A 17,544-nucleotide genomic window follows, 5' to 3' on the forward strand; every position below is an offset into this window, starting at 1 on the left:
TTGAATAAACAGAATCTAGAACCATTTAATATGAATTATCTCTCTTGAAGAAAAACATATCAAAAACACTAACACAAATCCACCTATAGAAAAATGCAATCAAGCTTACTCAACATAGTACCACCACCCAAGAAGTTCTATGTACAATTAATATGTCGCTACAGGCTTCAAATGTTTGTTTCCAGAATTTCCAATGTCCAATAAGTAGGCATCTAGGTCTGCATGGCATGGTAGTTCTCCAAATCTTTATCAAGTTCATCAGCAGACTTGTCCATGGCTGGCTTCCTCCCTCGACCACGACCCCGACCAACACTTTGTCCTCGGCCACGCCCGCGACCACGACCAATGCCACGCACGTTTGTCGTACTGCCACGGCCACCATTCCTTATACCTCCACGGTTTGTCTGCCTGGTAGATGGAACCAATATACATATAAGAAACGTAACAGTTCGGTTTTTAATATATCTAAACACCTATCCTGCACTTTATATAAATAAGATCTTAGTTGAGCATTATAGTTGCAGTGGAAGTTGGACAATAAACAAAGAATTGCCAAAAGCAAAAAGTCACGTACCCAAATGAGCGACTACCTACAGCAGCTCCTCTTCCACGACCAACTCCTGGACTGCAGGAGATAAAGTAACAAAAATTATTAAGAATTTTACAGATGTTCTTGAAGACCTTAAACAGCTTTTTCCCACTCGAACTCAAATTCGATAGACTTTGACTTCGCCACAGGAAAAGCTAGACTTGTTTGCAGACTAATCATTTATCAACCTGAAAAAACTATATAAAGGGGCCACTTGTTTTTACTATTATTCAATGTATAAATTCAAATGCACTAGAATTACACCTCTAGCCTAGCCCCTACTGGTAACATTACAGTTTTTATTTGTAGTCAACTTTCTATTATACACAGTGTTATGATTCTTGCTTGAAAATTACAAATTCAATAGCTAAGTTGATCTCCCAGAGCAAATACTGTTGCCAAACTACAAAGAAACAGAAAATAGACTTAAGAAAGTAAACTGATATTCACATAGAACACGTGGACTGTAAGAAGTCTGTCCACCGGACATGGAAACAGTCTACAACTATTGAAATCTATGGTTCCCACAAATAAGTATGCTACCCATTGATCAACTATCATATCAGTAACAATTGTAAAGCCAGACCTAAAGACAGTTAACGGATCTACAAGTGGAAAATGAAAACTTTTAACAAGCATAAAGTCCAACACTTTTTACACTTTAAATCATATAGAACAATAAATCTTTATATCCCAAATTAGATTCCAAACAAGGTACATAAAGCAGAACATATTATGAGTAGCTGCAACATGGAGCAAGTGGTAGGTCAACATGAATAACTTGTAAAAAACGAAAACAAAAACACGTATATGAAATGAACCCAACCCTCTCTCCCCAAAACAACAAAAAAACATGTTGACATTTATTCATATAGAAAAGCGATGACTTTGTTCCTGTAAATGTCTACTTTAATGTGATATACGGTGTCAAATTTTAAAACCAGTCAAAAACAGGTGCCAAATCATATCAACTATGCTCCTTACATAACTCATCTGCCTACAACTGAACTTGCGCCAGTATCCCATCCATCCATCCACCCACCCATCGATAATAATTACAACTTTCATCTTTATATATTCAAAATACATTGCAATTTGCCTCCAAAACAAAGTTTAAAAGTAAAATTATGTAGTAGCCTTCAAGTCACAAAAGTCTTGTGACATTAGAGTTGGAACTTGGATCAAATATTTCCCTTTTCCTTTGAACTAGAAGAGCATGCTTAAATTAATGACATAAAACTCTTCTGTCAGTAAGTGAGGTCGGAGCCTCGGAGGGCAAATTGTTGCAATGTCAATTGAATACACGTTCCAAAAATTTATTGAAAGGGAATGATGATTTGATGACTACGCGCAATAAGAAATAAAATATAAACCAGTATAGGAAAACTAACATACGTCATCACAACTGTCCTCTGCCCATTTAGACCTCCAACAACATTCACACGAGCAGACACAGGACCAGTTGGGTTGGAACCTTCAATTTGAATCTTCATAGGCTTTCCGTCCAATTGTACATTGTTATATCGCTTAAGTGCCTGAAATGCATCACTTCTACGAGCATACAAGACTTCAGCTGAACCCTGTAGAATAAGAGAATCAATAAATACAATGATTATTAAAATTTACTCTACAAATGAACAAACTCGGTAAAAGGGACAAATAACAAAACTCCAATTTACACATTAGATGTGGCAACAAAACAGATGAAGATACTTATGTGACTAACGGTACTGACAGCGTATTCATTTAACAGGACCACGCATAAACATTTCTTGAAAAATTGAGTGGTCGAGGCAAAAAGTTCTAATAAGACCAATAGACTCAACATACCGATGCAGTTCCCCAACAGAGGTAATGGTTGCTGGTGTTTCATTTCAATAGTCAATACTACCAAAAGCTTCCAAACTAAAGATGTTTTTTATAACAAATGTATCCTATAAAGCGAAAGTTAAAAAAAAAACTACTGGAGCAAAATATGTCTCATTTCGCAACTTAATGCAAGTTGCCGGTGCTGCAACTTACAATAGCGAATCTCATTTTTCTGTCCACGTTCATTTGAATCAATTTGACAAATTTAAACATTATGCCCCAACTGTTCATTTGTTCAAAGCAATGTTTGTGAATGGTCCCAGCAAAGGAGCACACTACCACCAGCAAACATACAACATTTCACACACGTAAACTTAACTGCTTGTTGCATAGACAAACACTTAAACTGAAACATATATTGAATTGAAAAAGTAGTTTAGCATATACAAAAGACCAAAATAGTAATTAGTTGTCATAAGCAGCAACAGACATGAAACTTTGATCAGACATGCAAAACTATTACTGGAGATGTTAAAGCAATCACAATAATGAACTATACCGCCTACTTTGTATTCAAGCCTTGAACACTAAAATCATTTTAAATGTTACAGAAACGATAGAGCTTGTGTGAGCACAAACTATAATTACATACAATATTCAAAATGAGCATACTAATCATTTATATATATGTAACAAGGCTCAGAGATGCTAAAGACTTACACTTGGACGACCATGCTTGTCATAGTGAATTGCATATCTTTTCAGCTCCCCAATTTCAGAAAAAAGCTCCTGAGTCGCAAATCCATTGTTAAAAAACTCAGTAGAAAGAGGCACTAGAAATCCATATAAAAAGACATTGCATAGGATGTACCCTAATATCTTCATTTGTCACTCCAATGTCCAAGTTGGAGATATTTAATTTTCCACCATTATCAATTCCCGGTAAACCTGCTGCTTTTAGACTTTCTTCAAGCAAATCGCGCTGCCAAGGAAAACTCTTTGGTCTGCGGAAAGACTGGAGCAAGCACACCAAAAAAGTCCAGGTTGGTACAGATCAGTATAATACCAAAAATAACACCGTTCTTCATGCATTAATCATTTATCATGGCATCGTGAATGAACCCAGAAACAGTCAAATACTCAAAACGATGAAATATTCTTAAAAGGGTATCGAGCTAGATACAGAGACATTCAGTTGGAGTTGAACACTAAACCCATTGCATAAAACTTTGTGCTATTGTACAGAAGAGAGCTCCAATTCTGAAGTTCAGCGAAGGACTCCCCTTTGCACAAACACCATGAGCTAAGACAGAAACGAAAAATCTTGCTATCACAGATATAGCATAAGAGTCCATCATAACCCCCGCCCCTTTTTTTTTCAATAAAATCATAAATGATGACAGTAAATCAACCACAAACACATGGATATGGTCAAAAATGGACATAAATTGGTGCTTTTATTGTTAGCAGATAGTTAGACTATTATAGGGTTTTCGTGGTTCGACATAATGAAGCTCCTTAATATGATGTCGCAACACAACGATGCCATCACAAATCTTCCGTATCACCGAACAGATACATACGGAAAACCCTGAATACACTCATAGTAGATAATCCATGAACAGACAAATGAGCTAGAAGACGACATTCTTTAGTTGCAGATCCGATATAAACATCTCCATTAACATAATAGTATCAGAAACCCCTCATATTTGAAATTCTAATGCATAAGATACCCATAGAATTTAAGCTTGCCTTGGCAATAGTATAAGCTGATGTCCGAGCATTCACCGCAAGGGGACCTCTGCGAGGTGGCCCTGTTGGTCTTCCACCACCAATCGGCCTTCCACGACCTCGGCCACCACCTCCACGTCCCCTGCCACGTCCTCTGCCTCTATCACTAGCACGCCTGCTCTTAATCATATCATCAAGCGACATATCCAAAGTTGCCATTGTAGCAAATACTACTTAACCTTGCTTTCAATAATATATATCCTGTGTCATCGAAACAAAAGCTCATAAAAAAATGCTAACATATATCTCACACTCTCAACTTCATATAACATTAAGCCGACTACATAACAGAAACTATATATATAGATATATATTTTAATTTTACTACTTTATAAAGCATTATAATATCAAGTTACAAACTTTACTTTTATACCATCGTAGACTTTTAAAAATAAATCTAATTAGATATTATCAATGCTCTAAATCTTATAACTTTTAATTAGTATTGAAAGTTAAAACCTGAATCTTAGAGATGGCTTAATCATTATCAAACTGATTTAACATCTTAAACGTCTAAAATTTAACCTAATTTGTTTCTTCTGCCAATACCAGACTAACGTTTGAATATCAAGGGTACGATAGTAATATATATACAGATCTAATCTGTGCAACGAATGATAAACGTATAAAGTGTGATTCGATAACGCATATCCGAAGTTAATTATATTGCTGAGATAATAAACTAATAAATAGTTCTTTATACACACATACATATAGATACATACATATATATATACAAATAGTGTAGGGTATTTACCTGAAGAGAGATAATATGATGAGGAGAGGAGCGATTGAGGGGTAAGAATTTGAAAGAGATTGCGATCCGATGAGTAGAGCTTCGGGATGTATATTATTATATATGGGGGTTGAATTAGGATTTTGGATGAAATAGATCTAATGGGGTTCGAAAAGTAATGGGAAAACGGGGGACTGGTGGCTAGGGTTTTGTGTTATTATAGTAATTTTTTTCAAGGTTGTTTGGTAGGTGGTAAGACCTCTATAAATAAACCTCTATAAATTAATAATGTTGGGACCGGAATATTTTATTAAATTATCGAGATATTATTACTATATTGATAAATTAATAAATTATAAATTTAAAAAGGATTATGTATCACTTTGAAATTTTTCATATTCAATGTACATTCACGAATCGTATAGTTTGAACAGTTAATTTCACGGATCATCCCTGTGGTTTACCCAAAAAGTTGTGTTTAGTCCTTATGTAAAAACAACACGGGTGATCCTTTATAGAAGGATAAGGTTCTAGTTTAGTTCTTTATTACAACGGTCGTCAAATGGCCTCTGTTTTCTCCTTCACGTGCTTCCCACATGAGGTTATTTACGTCTTTTACACTTTTAAAGGGCTAAACTTGATTATTTCATGTTTGTTTTTTTCCCATGATCCTTCTTTTCCATACAAGAAGATAACATTATATTTCTATACATCTACATCTATATTCATAGATACAGAAACCTAAAATAAATATGTGTTAATTACAAAATTGGCCCCCATTCCTAGTGAACTCGAAAAAGAGATCCCCATCGTTAAAATGAATAAACCACATAGACCAATCTTGCAATTAACTTTTGATAATACAAGTCATCATTTATATCTATCTTTTCTATATATATTAAAATATTATTGGTCTAGATGCTTATTAACCAATTGAAAAACTTATTAACCGCTAAAATTGTATTTACATGTATCACAAACTAAAATTATAAAATATGGACAAAAAAAAAATATTATTAGTAATATTTGTAGGAAAAAATCTTATTAATTTATATTTTTGTAATAATCTATCACTAAATTACACTTTGTAGCCTTTTTATTAAAAAATAAATCTTACAAAATACTTAATTAGTTATAATACTTTTTAACTTTTCCTAATTATTAATAAGTTAAAACTAAAACCATATTTCTAAAAAAAATTTAAAAAATCTAAAACTTATAAATGTTTTAATTGATAATGGTAATACAATCCACATAATAATTTACATCATGTTCTAAGAAATACAAAGTATATTACGGGATAGGTGATAGTGGAAATAGTTTAGAAAATAAAAAGTAGTGAAAATATGTTAATAGATAAGGGGTTTAGGGTAAAATTAATTCATTAAGACAATAAGGTAATTTCTTATTAGTAAAAGAGGGTTCATTAAAGTTATATTCGTCATTTCAAAACTTTCTTATTTCTTTTTTTTTTTTTTAAAATATATGTTATTCACACTATCATCCTACTCTGAAATTACGGAGTTGTGTCAATAATACAACGATTTAAGTTACATTAAAAATAATCCAAACTTCCCATCCAATACTACATTTTTTCAAATCACCTTTATACCAATGAAATCCTAAAACCTTTATCTCATGGTCAAAAATCTTGTCGATACAAATCGTTGCTTAATTAAATACCGTTTTGTTCATAAGTTTTCATAAACACCAGCACGTAAAAAGAAAAAAAAAGAACTATATTCGTGAATATCTTTTTAGTCTTCTTGTCCAGTCCAACCTTATCACATACATCAATAATGTCTTTAAATGATGAAATAACTAAAGGACCAACCTTACACCAACAATTAACCTTGTCCCAAATTGTAGATGAAATATGGCAGTAACAAAGTTATATTGGATCGATTCCACCCAGGCATCGCACATGCCACAATTAACTGAACCAAAAGAGCAATTTCGGGATTACAAAGCTATGTTAGTCAGGATTCTAAGAGCAGCTCGCCATATAAAAATATCACAATTTTTCGAAAATGCCCATGGCCCATTTAAAGATGAATCTCCCATTATAGTCCGTAGTCCGTACCACTTCTTAAACACTTTTTCGCATTCTTGACCGTAGAGATTCCATTAAGGTCGTCAAGCCACAACCATCTATCATCAACGCTAGATAACTAGATATGAGATCATGAAACTTTAGCTTCTTCTTTTCTTTTTTTTTTTAACTTTTTAACAATATGATATAAACTCTATAATGTAGGAAAGATAATTTAATTATGGGAAAGGGGCTGTTAGGTATTTAATTTGGAGGAGAAATCTCTTAAATGATAGTATTTTAATAATTTGAATAAATGATTGAGTCTTCATGTATTTTATGTATTAAAAACTAGCATGGTACCCGCGCAAATGCGACGACGGTGTCCATAATGCAATGGTGACCGACGGTGGTGGCGACTGACGGTGGTGACGACGAATAGTGTGGACTATTATGTAAATCTAATTAATATAATGGTTAGTATAGTTATTTTAAAGGTTGAAGGACTAATGATGTTTTTGTTTAATTTAGAGTGAGGTTGTATTGTATTTAGGAGATATTGTTTTAATGGAGGATAATTCTGACATTTTCCTCTCAGTAACTTTTAACAGGGGTCTATTCTTTTTAATAAGGAATATAGATTAAGAATTATGAGTTTTTCACACAGTTTTTTATATTTTTTTTTATGCATAGCAAAAAAAATCCATTTAAAAAAAAAAAAAAAAAGAATTGTGGGTGATTAGCAACACGACAGCGTATGAATTCCTTCCCTCGCAATCTCCTGCTACTAATCAATCGCCTCCCGGCAAAATTCATTCCTTTTTATCGACTCACTTCCAAGAACCGCCCTCCCGCCCGCCCATGAAAACCAGAAATCAAGCCAAACGACCCCCTCAACCTCAACCAACTACTACTACTGGTAATTATATATCGTCTTTCTTTCATTTCCTTATTCTATTTCTTGTTATTTATTACTAGTCATGTTTCTATATATATATATTCCCCCAAACCTAAATAAAAATACTATCTCTTTACTCTTCCTCAAATAATATATAAATTGTTGGAAACAACAATGTGACAATATAGTACTATATGATATAATTAATTAGGGCATACCGACATGACACAAAACCAAATGTTAGTGTATTATTCATGTTACCGGTTTAGTTGTAGAAAACTAAATGGTGTTTTTCAGAAAATCTCTTCATAATAACTTTGCAAAATGGAAAGTTAGAAATACTTTTCTGAGTAAACTTGAAAAATCGATTTTTTTTTTATTATTTAAAGAAAATATCATACGCAAAGTATGACGTTTTATGGAAGAAATGTGGCAAGGTTTTGTAAAATGTCGATTTTGGGTTAAGGATTGTTATACTAGTCTTGTTTGTACTTTGTACCTTAATAATGAAGTGTGTTGGTTGGTAAGTTTATTAATTTAAAATACCCGGATGTATTTCAGGCAGTCTTGTGAATACATCAAACGAGGGTGTTAGCAAGTTTTTGAATAAGGTTGGATCACGTGGGTCGAAAAAACGAGATGGGTACATTCGTAAATGCGATTATGCTACTAAGGTTTGTTTTGTAATTTACTTTTAACTTGCATACATTCATAGAAATGTATCGTTTGTTACTATTTTATTGATGATTTTAAGCATTGGTTCATTTTTTTTTGTTAAGGGAATGGAAAAACAAGTTAACATCGACATTGATGCACGAAAGGTTTTGGGGGTCGAGGGTTCTAGTGGAAATAACCGAGTAGAGAATGCATCTCCTTTGAAACCTGATGATGGAAATCCCCAGCAAGCTAAGTCTGAATTGGAGGACGAAATGGCTGATTCAGATTGGGAAGATGGATCAAATCCCAATGTGAAGTACGAAAATGATCATTTAAACAAGGATATCACTATCGAGTTTGATTCAGCCCCTGGTACTGCTAAGCGAAAGCCTGTACGCCGAGCTTCTGCTGAGGAAAAGGTTCATTTTAGAATTTAAATTTGTTGTTAAAAGTTCTTCGGTCAGAATAGCTTTCCAACCCAAAAGTCTTTTAATTTTTTGTTAATAGGAAGTGGCTGAGCTTGTGCATAGGACACATTTACTCTGTTTACTTGGACGGGGACGATTAATTGATAGTGCTTGTGATGATTCTCTCATTCAGGTTATCTTTTCTATAATCAACCAGTTATAAGTTTGAGCGCTAAAATGTGGCAAAAGATCAATCTTCCTGACTTCTTGTCACTTGTCATAACAGGCTTCCATAATGTCACTTTTACCAGCAAACTTGCTGGAGCTATCAGAAGTCACAAATCTTACATCAAAAGCTTTGGCTCCTTTAGTCAACTGGGTACCCTATTGTCTTATCCCTTATCTATTTTGCGACTCTTCTAAATAGTTCATTGATTTATATCTTATTTGGATGGATTATTTTTTTTGTACTATTTGCAGTTGCATGGTAACTTCCGGGTAAGAAGTTCAAGCATTGAAAGGTCTTTCCATTCAGCATTGACAGGGGCTCTTGCAAACCAAGAGGGGACTCCGGAGGAGGTAAGTTTGGATTATATTTAAATTTACAATGTATTTAGGAGATTAAACGCAAAATTGGATGCATGGTTTCTATGAATACCTAAGTAGATGAACTGCTGATCATTTTTTTTTGCAGGTGGCTGCTTTGTCTGTAGCAGCGTTCAGAGCATTGAATCTTTCAACACGGTAAGATTCTTAGCACAGCTCAACTAGAATGAGGCTAGTTATGAGTAGAAAAACAATAAAGAGGCTTTCTGCTTTCAGGTTTGTGTCTATTTTAGATGCTGCCTCCTTGAAACCAGACGGCGATAAATCTGATGATGCGCCTCTAGGAAGAAAGACTGGTAAGGGGTTGTTTGACTCATCAACAGTCATGGTGACTCGACCAAATGAGGCTTCCGTATCTTCCGGGCAACAATCTGCACCTGCTGATGTAAAGAATATTACTTTAACGGACCAAAAGAATGCATCTGAAGCTTCTGCAAAAGCTTCATGCCGAAGGAAAATAAAGAAGTCAGGTCAAAGCATCTCTCAAGATCATCCAAATGAGAGAAAGGTGGATTTACCTTCTTCTGATACAGGCATTTCTGGAACGTCTGAGGGTTTAAAGAGGAAGGGAGATATCGAGTTTGAGTTGCAGATGGAAATGGCTCTTGCTGCAACTGCAGCAGGGACTTCTGACGTTAACGTTGAGACTAATGTTAATAGTTTGAACATCACTTCATCGAGTATTTCTCCTTTCAAAAAATTGAAGAAAGTTGAAGGTGAAGATTCAACAGGAATTTCTACTGCAGTGGGATTGAGAAAAATAGGAGCCCCGATGTATTGGGCAGAAGTGTTTTGCAGTGGAGAGAACTCAACGGGAAAATGGGTTCATGTTGATGTTGTGAATGCAATCATCGATGGAGAACAAAAAGTAGAGGCTGCAGCTGCTGCATGTAAAACTTCTTTGCGATATGTGATTGCGTTTGCTGGTCGAGGAGCTAAAGATGTAACTCGCAGGTTAGAATTTATTCCCTCTTTTGTCTCCCCAAGTATAGTTGGATGTTTTTCTAATTAATGTCTAGAGCTTGAACTTTCACTCTTTCAGGTATTGTGCAAAATGGTACAAGATAGCATCACATCGAGTTGATTCAACTTGGTGGGATGCAGTATTGCGGCCATTGAAAGAGTTAGAGTCTGGAGCAACTGGAGGTTTGTTTGCATTTCTTGACCTAAAATATACGAGAATGTAAATGTGAGCAATTAATAAAGTAAACCCTGGGTATAAGATTTTTAAGGTAAAACAAATAGAAAAGTGGGTGATGCCACGGGACAGATTTAGTCAGGTGTGCATCCATGCACATTACTTTTATAGAAAGTTTGTTGTACACTTGACCAAAATTTGATACATTAACGCAATGCCTCATGCTCTCATCCTTTCTTATTTGCTTTATGATAAGTTTTGTTCTACAATAACCAATCCCCTAAACTTTGGTTCTTTATCAGGCAATAGCAAATTGTCTGATAAATCAAGTGCGAGTGGCGTAAGGGATAATAGTAATAGGAACTCTCTCGAGGATATGGAGCTGGAGACCAAAGCATTAACTGAGCCACTTCCAACTAATCAACAGGTTAGCTGCATGAATGCTGATACTTATAGCTTGTGCCTTGATACGTTTTTATGTTCTCATCAGTCACAGGAAACGGGTACGAAGCAGAGTTTTTCGTACGGTACACCTCGTACCGAAACGTGGTACGAAATAGTCCCGGACAAAGGCAAAACGCGATCCGAAACGTTAGCATAAGCATACCTGATTTTGACGTATCAAGGTTGAAATTCGCTTTTCTAGATCTTCGGTTCGCCGTACCGAATTGATAGAAATCGCGATCTAGAATATAATTCATCGTTTTTCCGGCCAAAATAAAGAGTGGGAAAGAGAGAGAAAAAATAGCGGTTGTAGTGGTGTACGTGACTTATTTAATAAGGAATTGGGCTTATGTTGGGCTGACCTTATTTTTAATAAGTCCATTCGTAGTCAATTCTATAAATTCACACAATCACACATGTTAGTTTTGGGTTTTTTTTTTATGATTTTGATTATGAACAACTTTTGGATTTTAGTATGAATAACAAGTCTTTATTACATATGTTAGTTGTTTATATGTTTTGTACCAAATTTACGAACCGAAAATGGTACGTCGTTTCGCGTACCGAATTGGCGTTCCGAATGAACCTAACCTCTCTCGTACCGGATTTTGGAGACCTACGAATTGCGTACCCGTTTTTGTTCCGCGTACCGTATCGTACCGCGTTCCATGTGACTGTGGTTCTCATTAATCCTTCTGTAAATTTGTTGCCATATCCAGGCATACAGAAGTCATCATTTGTATGCTCTTGAAAGATGGCTTACAAAGTACCAGATTCTTCACCCTAAGGGCCCCGTTTTAGGATTTTGCTCTGGTCACCCCGTTTACCCACGAGCTTGTGTCCAAATGCTGCACACCAAAGAGAGATGGCTGCGAGAAGGGCTGCAATTAAAAGTCAATGAACTTCCAGTGAAGGTATTGCAGCGGCCTGTAAAGCTCAACAAAGGGAAACTTCCAGGAGCTGATGAAGATGATGAGAATGATTGTGTAGGGCCTGGAGGTACTATCGATCTTTATGGGAAGTGGCAAACAGAACCTTTGTGTTTGCCCAGGGCCGAAAATGGGATTGTGCCAAAGGTTAATTACTTATCTCTTTTTACTCAAATGTAGATTAACTTGATGCAGTTTCAAATATAGTTTGTGTATCTACTCATGACAGTTGGTCCTTATATTGGTCTACAGAACGAGCGTGGGCAAGTGGATGTGTGGTCTGAGAAATGTCTTCCTCCAGGAACCGTGCATTTGGGGTTTCCAAGAATCTTTGCTATTGCTAAGAAGCTGGGGATTGATTATGCGCCTGCCATGGTTGGTTTTGAATTCAGAAGTGGCCGGTCTTTTCCTTTATATAATGGCATTGTGGTGTGTACTGAGTTCAGGGATACAATTCTAGAGGTAATGTAATCAGCATTTGATGTGATATATTATTAAATTTTCAAATACTTTTAACTTTTGGGTAGACTGTATTGCATGTGGTTATGCAAGATTCTGTTGCAGGCATATGCAGAAGAAGAAGAAAGGAGGGGAGCAGAAGAAAGACGGAAGAATGAAGCACAAGCGTTGTCCAGGTGGTATCAACTTCTTTCGTCCATTGTAACACGGCAAAGATTAAACAATCGATATGCAGAGGGAGTCTCGTCAAATCCTTTAAATGAAATCCAAAAAACGGATGATAAATTTCATAATCATACCAGTACTATTACTGGGATGATAATACAGAAACCGATATCCCAACAAGTAAATGAAGATGCTAGTCAACCTGATACTGTAGCACAATCAATTGAAGAGGATCACGAGCATGTGTTTATGACAAATGATCAAAGTTTTGATGTAGGGAGTTCTGTTAGGACAAAGTGGTGTCATTGTGGGTTTTCAATTGAAGTGGAAGAGTTGTAGCTCAGGGCAGTCATCTCGATTTGCCGAGCAAAAGACATTGTCTAGCGAAGTTTTTTGCCATTTGCTGGTTGTAAGCTCGCAATATGACGAGGCATGTATAATACAACGTTTTGAGTTTTTATAGCATATATTTGAAAATTTCCCGCATATTGACGTTGTAACACATTAGTTTATACACAATACTACGCGCAGACCCACCAAAATCGAAATCTAATGAGATTTACAAAGCATGTTTACATTTGAAATGCATTAAAAGTTAAACTTAGTCACAAGTGTTAAAAGTCAAAAGGATCAAAACATATTTGTATGTGATTGTATAAAGAGTATACATCTGTGATACTGAATCTGAATGGTTATTTATTAAGTAAGAAATACATGGTTACAAACTCATTATTTGACATTAATTAAACCAAATTACCCGACTAATTTAATCACAGCTAATGAAACTATATCTATGCTGAATATATAAATTTTCTTCTTTGTCATGTGCATCCTAAGGTGTTGTTTGGTTCTCAGATGATATAGAAAAATTAAGTGGAATGAAATTTAGGATTTTTATTTATGTTAACTTAACATGAAAAAGAAAAAAATTTAAATTTCATTCCACCAAAATCTCATCAATTCTAGGAACCAAACAACCCCTAAAAGTGAAGGTTATGGTTCAAATCTCGTCTCATGTTCCATTAACCATAATGTTATGCGATTTACCTTAGGTCGGTTGGCGATCGATAATAAAGCCTTGTTTATTTTAAAATTTAAAAAATATAAAACAATAATAGTTTCAAACTAATTAATCTTGTGAGTGGTTTGGGGAAAAAAATTTCAAAAATTGGTTGCGAAATACCTCAATTAGGTAGGATACATCCAAGTAAAAAATTGACTTCCATGAGTAGCTAGACAAGGAAAATCACATTCATTTACCTTATTACATGTAACAAATAATAAGGTAAAATTGTACATATACATTGTAACAAGTAATAAGTAACATTTTTCATGTCTTTAAAGTTGTTTGTGTAAAAAAACTTGTACTTTGTACATATACATTGTACTTATGTAGTGAAATGGGTGGTCAGCCTAATTTCATTAAAACTTAAATAAAAATCAAGTGATATAAACTTAGTATAACTTCGGTGACCTCATACATAGGTATGAGACTCGAAATTTACTGCATTTAGTTTTAAAGTTTATGATTACTATCTCTGGAAATCAAGTTTGAACCTACTAGTTCTAAGTTTTAACATATCTAATATTAGATATCTTCCTGTCAATTGCTATATGGTATAACTAAAATGAGTAAAAATAGAAAGTAATGATGATAATATGTCAAGTGTAGTTTAATGCTTTGAACTACCCATATAATTTTATGACACATTTTGATGCATGAGATAACAAATTACTTAATCACGATGAACATCTTTTTTTCTATTAGGTAAGGTGCTTGGTATGCTTTTCATGATTTTTTTTATTTTTTTGGTTGGTGTTGAGGTATGACCGTATATCGCTTGTGATTTCGCACTAACATATGAACTTCAAACACTAGTGATAACGACATGTGATTTATATGTTCTGTTATTTTTCTATGTAAAAAATAAATAAATAAATGTGTTTGGAAATAATACTAAACCAATAAAAGAGTTTGATTCTGCTTAAATGTGGTCTATGAACCATAAGCTATAATGACATGTAATCATATATATCGAAGTACAAACGTAGGTGACTAAATTTCAAATATTTAGATGTGAATATACATTCAGTTGTAATTGAAAGTGAATAAACGTATAAATTACTTGAATTGTTTGATCTCTAAGATTTCATCCCCACATGTATAATTGAAAATTCACAAACCTATACTAGAAAATAAAAAGTAGTGAAACAATGAACATCTATCATATTATTGTTGAAAACTTTATATTGTTAACCAAATTAAAGCAACCTTCAGGAAAAAGACCAAATTAAAGCAAATAAAAAACACAATTATTTGTAGAGTTAAATCATTTGCAACACTTTATATTACATAATTTGAAAAAAATTATTGTGCTTGATTTTCCTCATAACTATCCAGTAAATTGAACATATCATAAATCAAAAAAGAAAAAGAAAGTGTAAGTTGTGGAATGTTTCAAGATGCCATTTCCTTAGTTTTCCAATCAAAGTGATGCTTTTTTAGGGTATCAAACAAAAAATTATTGAACCAATTTTTTTTTATTTTTAAACAAAGAGACTAGAAAAGCATCTCTTTTGTCCATGCCTTTGCTAACATGCCCATAATTGCTTTTTAACTTTAGTTACATGCATTGTCACTTGTACACTATGCTTTAATAGTTTTGCCTTTACTCCATTGACCATTTCCTTTTTCATGACTCATACATCATGCCCCAAATTAGAATATATTTTATGAACTTTAAGATAAAAGATAAGCCAATCACAAATAATCCATTCATTACTTAGAAGAATTATTAATTGCGTAAATTTAGCAATATTGTCAGTTGTTTTCAAATTTCGTGATGCTTTTGGATCACTCAACATTTAATAACATTTGTTATATTATTATGTCCCCATCATTTTTTAAAAAAGTTGTACAAAATAATGAAAAAGCAGAAAGAGATATACGAGTAGATATCTACAACTAACTACTTAAATAAACACACAAATGCATTTCGAATTTAAAAAAAGGTAAATTACAATAATCAAACTCCTAATATAAGATTAATAACATAAACTAATTAAACCACTTAAAGAAAAGGGCTTTTTGTTTGGTTAGGTAAATTCTACTTTCCAGGTACCAAATTCCCAAATCCAGACTAAATGTTATTACACCACTTGTACATCTCGCACCACAACTTGTACACCACTCTGGAAAAAACCATTTCCCCATTTTTCCAAGTCAAAAGTCACCATCATCAATTAGCTTCAACACCAGTAAGCTCCGGCTGGACTTTCCTTGGCCGTCCACGTGGCCTTCCAGTGGACGACGGCGGAGCAGGCGACGTCGCAACCTTAACCTTCTTCGCCGTCGGCGGAGCATTCGGATCCTTCTTCGGCCTTCCTCTTCCTCTCTTAACTTCAGATCCAGTTTGAGCACCAGTAGCCGGAGCAGCTGAAGCCGGATCTGAAACCGGTTTCGGAGCAGGAACCGGAGTATCAACATGATTCGGATCCTTCGCCTTTGGTGGACGGCCACGTCCGCGCTTGGCCGGAGTGTTGAGATCCGGCCGCGTGTAGTTGCCGTTGACCACCACAAGGTCGCCGTTGTCAATGAGTTTGTTGAGATTTTCAGTTAAGATGTTGTTATGTTCATCAGGTAAGTAACCACATGTTGATTGTATGTAAGTTGATATTGATGATTCATTACATCCTTCCTTTCCTTTCAACGCATCAATTGCCGCAAATATCATCTACACATATATACATACACTATTATATATCTATCTATTCATCTATATCTATATATTTTTACTAATTTTCTCAAACAAACTGTAGCTATACATCTATAATAACTCAGACTCAACCGCTATTATTCAAATTTTACAGCTATAAAAAAATTAGCTAACGAAATAGTAAAATTAAACCTAATTTTAAAATTAACCGGCCGGAAATTAAAAAAAGTACAATAATGAACGGTAAAACTAACGGAATAGTAAAATTAAAGTTCATAAAAGCTAAAATGACCTAATTTTGTGATTTACTAGCCTGAATCTAGTCCGTACAACAATTAACGGTTAAAAAACAAAAAGTTGTTGAAGTCAGGTAAAATTAACCGTAAAAAGCGGTGAAAAATAGGAAAAATTTTACCTCAGTGTAAGGAGGAAGTGAAGGAGGACGGTTGAGCTCTTCGCCGGCCATTTGGAAGAGAGAGAGAGAGAGATGATGTCAGAATAGTTTTTGAGAAGCACAGTAACAAAGTGAGTGCATGAGATAAGTGAGACCTTTTGGGGCAGATTTATGTGAAAGGATTTCTAGGAGGATGAAATTGATCAACGGTTGTGGATTATTGTGGTTGTTTGATCAACGGTGATTGAGTTGATTTTATTTGAATATTCACACGGATCGATGACGTGGATCAGTTGAGATGGGATTATTTGTCAAGTGTTTTTGTTGTAGGAGGGGTTTTTAGTTGGTTTTTATTTTTGTTTTGTTTTTTCTCTTTCTCTTTCTCTTTGGTCAACTAGTCAATGGGAATATGAAGATAAGAATATTGAAACTTTTTTGTTTTTATTTAATTTTATGGATATTGATATTGATATATAAGAAATAGTTTAAGACAAAAATAATATCATGGATCCAATGTTTATTATACTCGGTTGCCGAATCGACGAATTCTATATACAATTTTATACTTTTAGTCCTCGTAATATTTTTATGTATCAGTTTTCTTTGAAATTCACCTATCTACCAATAAACTGAATTGACTTATTTTTGAAACGACACATGGCGAAATCTTTGATTGACACATGTCGTTTTAATTTATTGATTTTGTTAAATTAGATATTTTAGTTGTATATAAATTCAAATTACTTTTTTTAGTTGTATATAAATTCAATT

General features: G+C 34.3%; 3 protein-coding genes across 3 annotated transcripts; 1 reads left to right on the forward strand and 2 right to left on the reverse strand.

The window, feature by feature from the left end:
- LOC122605261 (THO complex subunit 4D-like) lies at nt 1–5,064 on the reverse strand. Its single transcript, XM_043778168.1, has 7 exons — nt 4,950–5,064; nt 4,154–4,393; nt 3,270–3,413; nt 3,119–3,187; nt 1,985–2,169; nt 575–625; nt 1–408 (listed from the first exon to the last, which is right to left on the reverse strand). Exons 2-7 carry the CDS (start codon nt 4,349–4,351, stop codon nt 213–215), a joined length of 843 nt encoding a protein of 280 aa, XP_043634103.1. The 5' UTR covers nt 4,352–4,393; nt 4,950–5,064; the 3' UTR covers nt 1–212.
- Nucleotides 5,065–7,789: 2,725 nt separating this feature from the next.
- LOC122606307 (DNA repair protein RAD4) lies at nt 7,790–13,149 on the forward strand. The gene is made up of 13 exons (XM_043779265.1): nt 7,790–7,879; nt 8,420–8,532; nt 8,638–8,934; nt 9,023–9,115; nt 9,209–9,301; nt 9,403–9,501; nt 9,617–9,666; nt 9,745–10,482; nt 10,571–10,674; nt 10,969–11,093; nt 11,830–12,186; nt 12,292–12,501; nt 12,604–13,149. Exons 1-13 carry the CDS (start codon nt 7,822–7,824, stop codon nt 13,000–13,002), a joined length of 2,736 nt encoding a protein of 911 aa, XP_043635200.1. The 5' UTR covers nt 7,790–7,821; the 3' UTR covers nt 13,003–13,149.
- Nucleotides 13,150–15,636: 2,487 nt separating this feature from the next.
- LOC122603841 (HMG-Y-related protein A-like) lies at nt 15,637–16,931 on the reverse strand. The gene is made up of 2 exons (XM_043776664.1): nt 16,795–16,931; nt 15,637–16,397 (listed from the first exon to the last, which is right to left on the reverse strand). Exons 1-2 carry the CDS (start codon nt 16,843–16,845, stop codon nt 15,903–15,905), a joined length of 546 nt encoding a protein of 181 aa, XP_043632599.1. The 5' UTR covers nt 16,846–16,931; the 3' UTR covers nt 15,637–15,902.
- Nucleotides 16,932–17,544: the final 613 nt, after the last annotated feature.

Source organism: Erigeron canadensis, chromosome 6 (assembly GCF_010389155.1).
Source record: "Erigeron canadensis isolate Cc75 chromosome 6, C_canadensis_v1, whole genome shotgun sequence".
NCBI classification, from domain to species: Eukaryota; Viridiplantae; Streptophyta; class Magnoliopsida; order Asterales; family Asteraceae; genus Erigeron; species Erigeron canadensis.

What these genes read in the sequence shown, in the direction of transcription:
- LOC122605261 (XM_043778168.1), bottom strand. Translation starts at nt 4,351, where the DNA reads ATGGCAACTTTGGATATGTCGCTTGATGATATGATTAAGAGCAGGCGT. An exon ending in CAGCTTATACTATTGCCAAG is followed by an intron (nt 3,414 to 4,153) that starts GCAAGCTTAAAT and finishes TGCTTGCTCCAG; the next exon opens with TCTTTCCGCAGACCAAAGAG. An exon ending in CAGAGGACAGTTGTGATGAC is followed by an intron (nt 626 to 1,984) that starts GTATGTTAGTTT and finishes TATCTCCTGCAG; the next exon opens with TCCAGGAGTTGGTCGTGGAA.
- LOC122606307 (XM_043779265.1), top strand. Translation starts at nt 7,822, where the DNA reads ATGAAAACCAGAAATCAAGCCAAACGACCCCCTCAACCTCAACCAACT. An exon ending in TCAACCAACTACTACTACTG is followed by an intron (nt 7,880 to 8,419) that starts GTAATTATATAT and finishes GATGTATTTCAG; the next exon opens with GCAGTCTTGTGAATACATCA. An exon ending in GAGCTTCTGCTGAGGAAAAG is followed by an intron (nt 8,935 to 9,022) that starts GTTCATTTTAGA and finishes TTTTGTTAATAG; the next exon opens with GAAGTGGCTGAGCTTGTGCA.
- LOC122603841 (XM_043776664.1), bottom strand. Translation starts at nt 16,845, where the DNA reads ATGGCCGGCGAAGAGCTCAACCGTCCTCCTTCACTTCCTCCTTACACT. An exon ending in CACTTCCTCCTTACACTGAG is followed by an intron (nt 16,398 to 16,794) that starts GTAAAATTTTTC and finishes ATATATGTGTAG; the next exon opens with ATGATATTTGCGGCAATTGA.